Consider the following 14052-nt stretch of genomic DNA (forward strand, 5'->3'; position numbering starts at 1 on the left):
AAATATTGATGTTAAGTGCATTTCTTCTGAATCTGAATTAATCTCAACATTAGGCCTGTGCAATTGGAGATGTGGTAACAAAGTGCTGGCCCTTACACAGCACAGTAACTGTGTCCTGCAGCCTCCAGAACAGTCATTCCCCCTGCTCCCTCCTGCAACTTAAATTTCTTACCAATTCCTTCCTTCTTGTTTCTGTCCCTTGCAGCCACGGTGCATTTGCAGGTATCCCTGGGATACTGGGGTGGGAGGTAACTACAATCCTTCCCCACGTAGTCACTGACCAAGCAGTTGTTTATATCTCCATCATCTGCACCAGCAGTGTCAAGCCCATTTATGACAGTATAAATGAAATGTAGCAGCCATTGTTGGTGCCCCTAAATTAGATTTATTATAATAACAAGAGCAAGCATAAGTGAACACTAGGTACTTACTGTGAGCATAAATGCTCTAAAAATCACGAGGAGGGTTTGGTACAGTCTGTACCATTTCTGCTGCTGCCCTGGGAAGCAATGTTCTCTGCCCCTCATTCCCAGAATATCTGAGCACTTTTATCAGGACTAAGGCTCTGATAGGTCAGAATTACTTTGGAAGTAGTATTTAAGCTCCAGTGTTATCTAGGCAGGTTTAAAAATTCTCCCCCATTATCTTTCTTTGTAGAAAACGGGCTGCTTTCCTCCAGGTTTACCAGGCAACTCTTTCTTTCCCTCTCCTAACCAAAGCAGAAGTTAATATATTTGTTTTTCCAAATCTTGTTTATACTTGGCAGCCATATACATTTTAAGTGGTTTTATTTCTGTTTTTACTATGTGTTTTAGTGCCTTGAGGTAATTTGTTACTAATGAAGATTAATTCTTCAATTAATAATATTGAATTAGTTATTTGGCTTCTAAACTTCTCCTCTGCCCTTCTCTCAAAATTAGCATAGCAGTTTCACCCTTAGTTTTCTTCTGGTGTAGGTGTATTTAGTCTATGTGAAAGGAAGAGTCAGGCTGTGGGGCAGTCTGACACAAGTTTCGGTAATGAAAGAATCCTTCTTAGCACAAACATGCTTTCTCGGAGCTGTGCGGTTTCTTGTGGGATTAGGTACAAAAACTACATAAAGCTTGAAGAGTCTTTCTTGCCTTAACAGGTATTTGCTTATAGCAATGAGTATTAATTATTAGATTAATTAATTACTCTAATTAGTTTATTATAGTAGAAGATATCCAAAGCCTGAGTGACAGACACAAACAAGCAACAGTTCACTTTACCTTCAGTGGTCACTGTTTTCCTTGGTGTCCAAGCTGAATTATGTTCTTGGTGTCTTTATATTTGGTGATGCACAGCCTTCAGCCTCTCTTTAGTCAGAGAAAGCAGCAGCCATTCCATAAAACACCATGGCAAGAGCCGTGTGAAAGACCTGGTATTGAATCCAAGTTAGGCAAGCTTCTTCAGCTGGGGTTTTGTTGGGATTTTCACTTCTTACAGATACGAAATTCCTGTCAAATTTACTGAAAGCACTAATCTGTCTCCAAGGAACCATAATTGATTGATGTTTCAACACTTGATTTAGGCAAATAATTGATGATGACTGTTGAATTTTGCTTGGAGATTTGGGTTCAGTGAAATGTTACACTTAAGAGATTCATCACTGAGTACAGCCAGAGGAACCAAGGCAGGAGAGAAAAGGAACACTCAAAAGCTTTGAGAATGTGGGGTTTAGTCTTCTCTCTCCTGCAAAATATAATAGAGGCATCTTGAAGTGGTTCAAATATAAAATCAAAGAGGTGGTTTGACTCAATCTAAAAAGGTGGGGAGTGACATATCAAATCCATTTTCCTTGCATGGTAGTCCATGCCAAACACCTAAGAAGAGCCATATCCATGCTGGCTAAGGATCCCTCAGCCAAATACCTCATTGCCAGAATTGGTCATAAAACAACAGGTGCTGGAGGAAACACTGACACTTCTTCCCAAACATACAAAAACATGACAACAAATACCAGTGTAAACAGTTTGTAACACGTCTCTGGAATGGAACAGTCATCCAGACTCGCTTGCCCTATTTTTTTGAAGCACAGCTTGTTGGGTCATTTCTTTTCCTCTAGTTTTCAGTTGTGTTGGAAATAGAAAATGGATGTGGTGTCTTTCAGCTATGCAGACCATCAAAATGCACATTTGATTTACCATTTTGTTGCTACCCCACAGTTTGAGATGTTGACGGGATCATTACCCTTCCAGGGAAAAGACAGAAAGGAGACAATGGCACTCATTCTCAAGTGAGTATCAAAACTGCTTTCCTTCTTCTAACTGTGAGTTTACTCTCTGGAGACTCCACAGGGCCCAAGTATGTAATGGATAGAGAATAATGATGTGCATAATGAACTTTCCAAAGCCATGCAAGGTATGAATTTAGTAAGGCAGACATAGCTGCTGCCTGTGTTTAACTCTAAAATTGCCTTCAGAATAGACAGTAGAAAGTGAATTATTGAGAGGGCCTTAAATAAATTTATCTTGCCTTTTGTGAAAATGTCAGTATCCACAAAATATGGGAAAGTCACATTTCCGCAGGACATCTTGTATTTTGTTGTTGCCAAGTTTTAAACCTTTTAATTTGTGATGTGCCATTCATTTAATGTTAAATGCAGACAAAAGTATTTGAATCTTAGCTTTTGTCACTAAGGCATCTTCTGTGTAGTGGTGAGAGGTCAAGAGAAGAGTTTTGTTCTCTTTAAACAGCATGTGGTTTCGTATATGTTTTTTTCATTAAGTTTGATTGTTTAAATTCCTCTTTAATTCCAAAATTTATTCCAGCAAATAAAAAAGTGAAAAAATTCTGTAGGAAAATGACCTATTTAGGTTGCAAAAGTTTTATGAGATTCATTAGATCTGCTCTACCTCTAGTGAAGTCAGTGGTAAAATCTTCCTTAAGATCAGCAGAAATAAGATCAGCTTCTCACTCTGCATTGTACTGTGCTTAGGTAGCCTTTGGTCACTGATTTCATGTGTCTGTCCATCCTGACTGCTACAGTTCCACTGTTTCAGCCACAGTGGGATGGGAAAAAAGCCTGAAAAATCTATTTTCTTTTCAAGTGTTGTGTTCTTTCAGAGCCAAGCTGGGAATGCCACAATTCCTGAGCATAGAAGCCCAGAGCCTGCTGCGAGCCCTCTTCAAAAGGAACCCCTCCAACAGATTAGGTACGTGTGTTTTTGATCAGGACATTCATTACATGCTCCGTGCCTTGCCAGGTGGTGACTTGTACCTCTCAGCTCATCTTCTCCAGTGCTTATCCTCTTCATTAGGTGGCATTTGGCATTCTTTCCCAGAGCACAGTGAACCTTCAGCTTCACTAGAGAAATTTGAAAGGAGTACAGGCAAAGTATTGAAATCTCAAACACGATTAACTTGTGTTTCTTTTTCTTTTTGATAAAGAGAGTGAATGAACTTTTATGCATAATTTAAGATACCTGCCGTGTATGATAATATAGGGAACTGAGAAACAAGCGTGGTTTAAAATCTGTACAATTTAGCTGCAAATCTCAGGTTTCATTTCTCTCATTCTCAAATGCATTTCAATCCTGTCTCATTCTGTTCTTTAGAGGCAGTCTTGCTTCTTTTAAAGTCAGCCTTTATTCTTTTATTACCCAAATACATCATCTCCTTTTTACTGTGGATGGATGCCTTGCAGTGGTTACCTAGAACAGAGGCTAGAGAGAGTTAAGAGAATAAAGTGGATATTTATTAAAGGCCTTTAATAGATACGTTTTGGGTTGTGTACAGAGGCTACAGCCAAGATGGACGATGGTCACGAGTTTCTCAGACAGATATATGTTTGGTCTATTTGCATATCAGGGGCTAATTCTCCAATTATAGCTTCAAGTAATGAAGTCATGTTCCCCCAGCTCGCTCCCCCACAATTCACTTTTGTTTTTCCTTTATGGGGCCTGAGGCTGTGGTGTGTCCTTGCATCTCAGGCCCACAGGTATTGCTTTGTCTAACCAAAACGTGAAGACAGTTAACTACACTTTATATGGAGATTAGAACTATGCACTAATGCAATATAGGATTGAAAAATATAAAAGCTAAAATATTAAGGCATCAATGTGTCTTCACCCTTTGTTAATAATCTTCTTTAGATTGTGATAAACTAAACGTATGTATTGGATAATGTATCTTATATCATCAGTACCTTTGTTTACAGGTTTTATTAAGAAATTAATTGCATTTGATGAGGTCATGGACAATGCCTATGGCATGATTGCCACTGCAGATTCTGTCATTGTTCCCCACAGACACATGGGGACAACCCAGTGAAGCCCAGTGCTGGGTGGCAGTGGGAGCCAGTCCTGCAGTGTGTCTCTGGGACCCCTCTCCTGCCAAGGGGATCCCATATAGCCCACAAAGGGAGTGCCTTCCCTTTTGTTTTACCTCTTGATCTAAATGGTAGCCTTGTAGTCTGATACACTGTAAACATGAGAGTAGAAAAACACATTTTCTCAGCAGGTTTCAATTGCTCTCAAGCAATTTGTTTTGCACTGGAAAAAGGTAGAGTATTGGGATTTCTTGGTTTAATCTCTGTTCAGAAAAATTAGGTGCTGCACCAAGTATGAACTTCTTCCCACTCCCTACCTCTGTTTCTTTCTGCTGTTTCCTCTGTGTCTCCATCTTTCAGTTTTATTCTGCTCTGCTCGTTTTCCATCCTCAATGGAGCTTCAGTGAAGTCAGTGGGAGTCTCTGGATACCAGTCCCTAAATAAAAAGCTACTCACTGAAACTTGGTTTTAGTCATAACAATTCTACCCCTCATATATTAATAATGGGGAATTGATAGGGGTCAAGGTTTTAAAACCTGAGGTTTATTGAAATACTGTGAAGGCTTGGAGACAAAAAAAAACAAAAAACAAACAAAAAAAAAAAAAAAAAAAAAAAAAAAAAAATTAGTCATAATATCATAATACAAACATCCGAGGAAATAAAATCTAAAAGAGTAACAGAAAAATAGATCTTAACATTTCAGGGAAAGCTCCTGAAGGCATTCTCTGTTTCAGCTGATGGAGAATCACCACAAAGGAAGACAGAAAGGGAGCTGTTGATAATGAGAGAAAAAAAGCTTGAATGGTTGGCCTAAATACTGAACAGAAGTCAGTAGATAAAAGGACTGCTTCAACCTGGTGGGTTTTAGCATTTTCAGGGCAAGGAATAATAATATTCAAAGAAAAGTAGGCTTAGACATCCAGTTTTGAAAAATCTTTGGAAAATTAGTGACACATGCTAAATAAATAAACCATATTATGGATCAAACGATTTCAGCCATTGTTTCATAAATTTGCATATACAGAAAGTGCATTTAGTTCCAAAATCAAATTTTAAACATTTACAAGATAAAACATGCTTTTTGCCATTTGATTTTAGTATCTTAAAAAACAGAAGTAAAGATTGATGAAGTATTCTGAAATTTTGCTTTGACATTTTGTTTTGAAGCTTTGGATTATTAATGGAAGAAATATTAGGGTTGAAGCAAGTTAGACAAGACTGAAAAGAAATTAAATAATCTGATTTACCTGCTTCTATTTTTAAGTCTGATGCCCATATTAATATTTGTGACTAGTTTTTAAGGAATGGAAAGTCTTCCTTTGGTATCCCGGGTTTTGGGCACTGTCTGTTCTTTTCTGAGCCTATTTGCTGTACAATTAATCTGCATAGCACTGCTCTGGTAGTATTGCTCTAAGTACAACAAATTTTAGATCATGGATAAGCATAATTTTAAATTCTAGCTAAACTGAATACCCAGGCAAATAAGAAGTAATCACTCAGAAGTAATACTTTGTGATGAAAGTGCTAGTTCATTACATTTCCAGGAACTTAGCAAGGTCTTGCTCTAAGACCTGGATCTCCTCAGGTAGCTAAAAAAAAAATCTATTATTTAACATGATTATTTATCAAATACATACTAAAAATTATTTAATATAAAAAACATTGTGCACTGCTGAGTAGTATAAAGTGTCCAGAGTCCTAATAATTGAGAAGCTCAGCCAAAAAAGTTTAAAATGAAAGCATATGGGCTCAGAGTAAAAGCCAAGGAAATCATTACTATTTTCTTAATCCCATGTTCTCAGGTAAGATACATTCTGCTTTAGCACACAGAAGACTTTGGGCTTTAACTTTATAAAACGATGAGTTTAAACAAAAAAACAGCTTTCACCTTTGTCAGAGTGACTGTAAAGTTTTCTTGTAAACCTTGGAAAAATACCTTAAAAATTCTAGCTCACTAAAGAGATTCTGAAACTGTAGAGACACTAAAATTTTATTATCTGAAACTAAAAATCTGGAAACTATTTTTGATGAATTTGAATATCTAAGTAATCAACTTTCAGGTTTCTTAGGTCTCCTTTCTCCCCCTTTATGTTTCAAGGCTCGTGTTGTCCATAATGATTCAGTAATCAAAACCAATTAAAAGTAAAACATTCTACTCCTACTGTTTGCAGGCACTTTCATTGCAGGCATAAAACTTAGATAATTAAGTTCTCACTTACTAATGTGAGCCTGCTTTTATATAAATGCATTCTATAATGTGTTTAAACTGGCAGTTTGATTTGAAAGAATTATTTATCTTCTTGGACCCTCATGGGACTGGATGGCACATATGAACATTTGCAGGCAATAGGTTTGATTGTGCTGATTATTCTTGACTGATAGGTCTTACTGCTAAATTGAAGTTGAAGTGAAGCTAGAAAACCCAAACTGACTAGAAACTAGAGGAAGGTGAAAGGTTTGTGGTCGTACAGTGCACTGTTCTGAGCTGTGCTTGAGATGTTTGCTGAATGCCCATCTCTGTGCCAAGAAATGTCCATCTCCATGCAGCAGGCCTTTCCAGTCGTGACCTCTGCAGTGCTTTTCTCCATGAAAGCACATCTCTTTGCAGTACCTACCCCTGCAGATTTGCAGGTGGTAGATAAATGATAACAACATGCTGAGCAAATCCAGAGAGACTCCACCATAAGCACTGATGCCTAATGTCTCCTGAGGACTTCTGCAGTGGGGTCAGAGCTGTCTTCCTGCCTCCCTGAGCTGTTCCTGAATGCACCCTTGGGCTACTTCCCTCCTCCAGCTGAGGAGGGGACCAGGCCAGACACTGTTGGCTGCAGCCACAGCACACAGTCCTGCAAGGGGCTGTGGGCTGCACCAGCAATTCTCACGGCAAGAAAGGTCAGGGAATAAAAACTGCAGGAAGTGATGTACCTTCCCCATAGCATAAAATCAGTTTTTAAGAATTGGAAGTAAGCCACATCCTAGATCTCTTTAATATATTAAGCTCTTGCACTTTACAACATACTCCTGCTGTGCTGGAGCTTAGGTGGCCCCAACTGGAAATGAAACTTTTTCAAGCAAAGCCTGCCTCAACTGCATGCTTGCATTTTTTACCAAACACTGCAGCCCCCACTAAAAGAAGCATCTGTGGGTGGAATTTTTTTCTTGGTCCTTATTTCTGTAGGTTTATGGAAAAACGAACAACAACAGTAGCAAAAAGTGTGGCTTTTGGATAGATAGTCTCTAAAAAAGCGTGTCACTCCCAACACACAATGACATATCCATTAGGCTAAGCAAGAGGGAAAACAGAAGCAGTGGAGAAGGGGCAGAGTGGAGAAAATGGAATGCATTAGCAATTATCCTCAGTCTAGGATATGCTACTAATGTCTTACAGTGTCTGAGCATTTATCCCAGTCCTGCAAAATCAGTCTGGCACTTGAATTTCATCCTGATGTGGTAAAGAACATTTACTGCACGTTGCAGTTTCCAAATGCCACCACTGAACTCAAAGCATTTTTCACAGATACTTCTTTTCTGAAGAATTGCTTAATGCAGTTCTCTTCAGAGTAACTCTGTTGGTTTAGTGTTTCTGTTGGCATTGCTAAAATCAGAATGAATCTGCTAAGGGAATCTTGCAGACTTCAGACTGTGCATTGAACAAAAATATGCTAGGCAAGTCATAGAACAAGTCCTACTCTAAGACTTGTTATTTTCTTTTTCAGTACCCGTAGACCATAAACAACTGCCTACGGGCATGAAAGAACAGGATAAACATATGTTTCTTCACCCAAATTTTCTCCTACCCTATTCCTGCTTCAAGGTCAAGCAGGGGGTTTCCTGAGCCTCTTGTGGTTTTTCGATGAAGTAATCATCAACAGATTTCTTTTCAACAGACTTTCCTGGCCTCCCCATGAATCCATATAAGTATTTTGCACCACATCATCTTTTCCAAGGAATTCCACATCACACAACTGTCTGTTTCCTGAGGAAATATCTCCAGGTTCTGATTCCTGCTGGGAACATTTAGTGATCTATTTTATACTTCCTCGGTCATCTGTTTCCAGGCTGAAAAGTCCTGACCTACTCAGTCATTCCATAACATTCCTTGTTGGCCCTCTTTGATTTTCCTAACTTTAATAAGTTATTATATTAAGTTATTAATAAGTATACCCTTTTACAGGGGAGCATGTCAGCTACAATCCATACTCCAGTTGCAGAAATGCAACAGGCTTAGACAATGACAGTGCAATGATGTTGTCCCTTTTATCCTCTTTTCTTTTTCTAACATTTGATTTCATGTTCTGTTTGCCTAGAAACATCTGTCATAACCCACAGAGTCCTCAGGAGGGCTGATCACCTCTGAGCACATGATTTTGTATTGCAGGCTACCGTTGTTTACCCTCGTGTGCATCACTTGCATTTGCCTATACTGAAAGATTACTGGGGTGGGGAATTAATCAGGAGATCATCCCTCTTCGCTGTTTTCCAGCAGGACTGACATGCAGACAGCCCTGCATGTTACATTTACAAAGTGCTTCCCGTATCCATTCATCAGTGAATGTTGAGCAGGCTGTAGGAAGCTGTTCCTGATCATTGCATTTTGACAAGCATCGAAAACGGTCTTGTACACGAGGAGAGCAGAGAAAAAGCTTTAGTTGACCAGGCCTTTGTAAAGCTGCTTGTAATGTTGATCTTCCCAAAGTAAAAATATTTTGTGTATAAAAAGCTTAGTCCTCTGAGGTGCTGAGTGCCCCTTGCAAGGTACTTAGGAATCCCAAATGCATTTGGGAATCAAGGTTGCTCAGCATCCTTGTAAAGAAGTAGGCTGAGTACCCTTCAGGAGCTGATTCAAGAATTGCAGTGCAAAGCCTTTGCTTCCAGAGTTTAATTCTCCTTGAAATGAAAATGAACAGTGCTATTAATAAGGTCAAATCAACCCCAAAAATGGCATTCTAAATCCTCTCCGACAGTTATTTTAATTATTACTGAGTACCTGTTTGGTTCTATGATAGCATTGAAGGAAATAAATTAAACTAGGGGAATAAAAAAGTCAAACTTCAGTGAGAACATAAGGCAAAAGTAATGAAGGAATTAGACTCATTACCAGACCTCAGAAGACTTTCCCTAAATTTCCTAGAGTAATGTAACAGAAATTTAATAGTGAAGGAAACATAACACTGAGAGTAATGATTTTGGTACTCACAGGAATCTGAAGATGGTATGTGAAGAGGAGGAACCTAAAATCCTGGCTTACCTCAAATAATTTTGCAGCCTTTTGGCATTTTGAGTTTATTTTTGCCTATAGTGCAGCTTTCTGTGCCTGTGGAGAACACTAGCTAGTCAAGATTTGGAAGTCAGTGTGGATAGAAAACATGCCAGTGGTGGAGCCTTGCCAGAGTATTGGGATATCCTGGGGCCTTTCCTGACCTTGCTGGTACAAGGCTGTGGCTAAAATCCCATGTCTCACCGAGAGCCTTGGCAGCAGGCTCAATTAGAGAAAAGTAAAAGACTTTTGGAGTCAGAGTCTCATTAGTGAAGTGCCCTTGTGTGTATCTGTGGCAGTTTATACTGTAATGGCAGCTGCACCATTCAGAATTCCCTGACTAGAACTGTTTTAGATGGGGACTCTCACTTCATCAGAAGAGAAGTGGGGATGGGAAGGGAGAGTGGAGAAGAGACTTGCAGCTGTCTTATAAGCATGACTTCATTTTGATTCTTTCATTCTCAGGTGCTGGATTTGATGGAGTGGAAGAAATTAAACGTCACCCTTTCTTTGTTACTATAGACTGGAATGTAAGTGGAGCAGCATTATTTTCTTCTTAGCTACATTTTTGGAATGCCATGCTTAAATTGCCATGCTTAGGAAAAGATTTAACTTTCTCTAACACAGAGAGCCTAATTTCTCTAACACAGAGCAGTTAGAGCCTTTTCAGTGGGTGGCTCTGTCTCTCTTGCATGCATGTTGGCATCAGTACTCAAAATTGGAACAGTTGGTCAAATTAAGCATGATTCAAGTAAAACATGTCAGATGTGATTAACAGAATGGTAAATAAGGATTTATTAGTATCAGGTACAGCTCATAAAGGTGGTGGTGCAGATTATCTGAGTATTTGATTTAGACTTGTAAGAGGTTCAATCTCACATTTTCAGAAACGTAATTGCTCGAATTAACGAATTCTTAGACAAACTTGGAGCCAAACATTTTTCATTCTTGATCTGGACATCTGCCAGTGCATCAGAGCTGCTGTTTGCCACACCCTCTAGAATTTTCTAGTTTAGTTTTATCCAGCCTGTGTTGCAGTATTGTTGTGACTTTTCTGTATTTAATGCATTCACTCATGAGTGCTAGTAAAACAGGTAACATTGAAGCAGTTCTTAAGAGAAATTCTGGTGAAACTGTATGAATCTATGTGACAGAGCCATTCTCAAACTGCTGCCCGGGACTTTGAAGTAAAGCTAATTCCTCTGTGAGAGAACATTTTGTGGTGCCCAGGTAGCCCTTGAAAGGCCCACAAACCCATTAGAAAAATCTCGCTTGAGCTGCATGTTGAAGAGTTGGTATGACATGTAAACATATTAAAACATAATCATTGAAGGTAGATTTTGAGACTTTCCTTTATAGTCAAGCTGATGTTTAGTCCCATTAAATATGTTCTGGAGTCTAGAGTGTCTTTCTGCTTCTTACTAATTGTGAGATTCTATATGAAGACTTTACATTTATGAGAACAGTAAGTAAAAATAAAAAATAGAGAATCCAAAGACTTGGGCTGTTGATGATGATTATAATTGTGAAACAATAATGTTAATATCAATAACAATAATATTTTGTGTATTCCCCCAACGTCTCTGCAGTCCTCAGCTTTGCAATCAAAATATAGGTCAGATGACTATGTCTTGATAAGAAACAAGTAATAGTGTAATAGTAATAGTGTAAGAAACAGTGTAACAGTGAGAGGGTTTTTCTTCTGTGTTTGCTAGGGGAGCAGCTCACCAACTCATCATAAATAAATGAGGCTCTGCATCTTGGAAGGGTTTTCAGAAAAGTCAGTTCTGTCCCGTGAGAACACCAAAGACCACCTTCTGTCATGATAATTGGTGATTGTTTCAAACTCTGTTCTTTAGAGAACAATTTCATGTCTGTCCTAAGGAAACTCTACAGTCCTCCATCATTTGAAAAAGCTCTTATGGACAGGGAAATATCTACCACGAAGAAGATAGGTATGCTTGAACATGCCTTGGAGCTAGAGAGGAAGGTGGATTTAATTGCCTTTTGATGTGTTATCCAGCCTTCTAACTCTGCTGTGAAATATAGCTGTAAAAATCCAATTTAATCCAACATAATTAGTGCTTATTGCACTCTCTCAGAGACAGATCACTATTACACCGATCAGCTATCATCTTTGTAATATATTTCCTCATTTTATCCTAATTTTGCAATCACGCAAGGAGATCTTGAGCGGCTTATCTTGTTCCAGCAGCTACAGTACTGTATGTATTTTAGAGCAGTGTGAGCCTGACCCTGAGCTGAAGCCAGGACTTTGACTCTGAATAATCATTCAACCAGTTATTAACGTGCTCTCCATGGGTGTAAACAGAACAGGGTCAGAGAACAGAAATGGATCAGACATAGATGTCCAGCACTGATCTCTGAACAGTTGCAGGAAAAGAGTCCCTGGAGCCCTCATTTTGTTCTCCCATAATGTATACAGAATCTCCCACATCAGTTAACATAGAGTCAGCAAACAGCACTGTTGAGATGGGACAGAAATGATGATTTACTTTATGCCTTGGCAATATAAAGACCTCAGAGAGCAAGAGGCAAGCTCTTTTGGAGAAATTCTGTGCTACCTTGGCAGCTATGATAGACAGGACTGCTGTGACTGACAGCACAGAAAATTTCAGCAACTGTAGTAAAACAATCCTCCATCAAAAGCCCCTTTATCATGAAGGGTAAGAATAGGTTAGTGTCTGCTGGAAATGCAGTGCGAAAAAGGTTTGCTTTTAAGCATGATTTTTCTTACAAGTGCAACATGATAACCAGGAAAAAAGCACCAAGTTGCGTCATCTAATTTTAAAGAGAGATTCAAAAGAGAAGTGAGGTAGCTTCTTCCTTCTAAGCTGTGTGTGAAGTCTTGATGTTGCAGTGAAACTAGAGCTGCAGAAGGAACCCTATGACTCAGGCTTCCATTTCACAGTATTTTCACACTGTTCCCTTGGGGTTTTGGTTGGAGCTGGTTATTTTCTCTGTCCCTGAAGTGTTTACCTGTTGGGGCAGTCATTTCCCATCTTTTACTGTCCTCAAACAGACACAACCAGATATGATGTCTGGTTTGGACGAACACCCAATGGAAATAGCATACACAGGGCAGGAGCAGCTCCTGTCCTGATGGTGCAGATGCTGCTGCCAAGCACAGCAAGCTGGTAGCATATGACCACTGGGTGCAGAGGCAGTAAGGGCAATCCTGGAAAACATCAGTGTAGCCAGAGAACCCTCCTCGCTCCCAGCCTTTCCCAGAAGCCATTCCCATCCTTCAGCAAAATCTCCAGCCACCTTAGGTTTAACTTCTGGCTAACTTCCGCACAGTGATGAATTTGACTTCTGAACAGTGGACAATCTGATACAGAGGTTTTTATGCCCAGACTTATATGGTGGCATGAGACTCTGTAAGAGTCATATTTCTACAGCTAAAATCTCACTTTGCAGAGTGAAGAATAGCTGGAGGTTTCTGCAAATATCAGTCTTGCTGCTCTGAGGCATTTAGCAGGCACCATGACGCAAATCCAGTAGATCTGTTGTTAAATGGATAGACTGCCTTTCATGATCAAGGCTGGGGTGCTCAGGAGAGAGATTAGATGTCCAGCTCCTTGACAGTTTTACCTGCTTATTAACCTTGCACCTCCTGTTCTTCTTAAGACAAGCAGACCCAAAAGGAGTCGACCTCAGATAATTTAAGTAATTGGCTCTGAGAAAAAGAACAGTCTGGTTCCTGATTTTTTTTACTACTGTTTCTTCTGTCCAGGTCATGCATAATGAATTTCTGGCTGTTCATTGAACTTGAAAAATGAAATCCCTTTTTGAAGACTGCTGTTGGAGGAGTGGGCTATAAACAATAGTTTTTGTTTGGATGACAGACTATATTGGAACTAGAGCAAATGACATGCTTGAAGATGAACTCAAATACAGCTGAGGAAAGGAGTGGGAAGAAAGTGGATCCCAGTTCTTTTTCCTTTAATATTAATCAGAGATCAAACTGAACTGAAAATGTGAATTATTTAATTGCAGATTTTACCAACAGCAAAAAATTAATCCTAGGGTCTGATTTCTGCTAGTTTTTCTATCATTTGGAGGCAATAACATTGAGTCATTAATCTAAGAGAGGACAAGCATTTCAGAATGTAGTTCATCCTTTTGTCTGCTTATTGGATTTGCCATGACAGGTATATGTATCAAAGGACTTTATTCTCACACTACAAGTGCACCACTATGGAGGGTAGCATCTTTCTATTTCTAGAAGGTATCTAAGGAGTAATTCAATTCTTCATCAGAGAAACTCAGTTGAGGAAATGGCTAAATAATTTTTAATGAAATGAAACCATTTTCTTTTTCTTGATATTTGCCAGGCACATGTACAGAGCATTTACATCTCTGGGGTTTTTAGGAGTGTGTTTTTTTTAAAGATGATGAAAAAATTAACTCCTTATAAATAAGAGAAAGAAACACAGTGTTGCAGCATTTTATAACTAGTCTCCCTTGTGTATTACTTAA

At 39.0% G+C, this 14052-nt stretch overlaps 1 protein-coding gene across 1 annotated transcript in view; it reads left to right on the forward strand.

Annotated features, from left to right (window-relative positions):
* RPS6KA2 (ribosomal protein S6 kinase A2) overlaps nucleotides 1–14052 on the forward strand; it is a 155391-nt gene that overhangs the window by 104725 nt on the left and 36614 nt on the right. Inside the window, exons 9-11 of the mRNA XM_066315833.1 lie at nucleotides 2187–2257; nucleotides 3088–3176; nucleotides 10015–10079. Coding sequence (XP_066171930.1) covers nucleotides 2187–2257; nucleotides 3088–3176; nucleotides 10015–10079 — 225 coding nt within the window. The remainder of the gene's footprint in view (nucleotides 1–2186; nucleotides 2258–3087; nucleotides 3177–10014; nucleotides 10080–14052) is intronic.

Source organism: Sylvia atricapilla, chromosome 3, assembly GCF_009819655.1.
Source record: "Sylvia atricapilla isolate bSylAtr1 chromosome 3, bSylAtr1.pri, whole genome shotgun sequence".
In the NCBI taxonomy this organism is placed as follows: Eukaryota; Metazoa; Chordata; class Aves; order Passeriformes; family Sylviidae; genus Sylvia; species Sylvia atricapilla.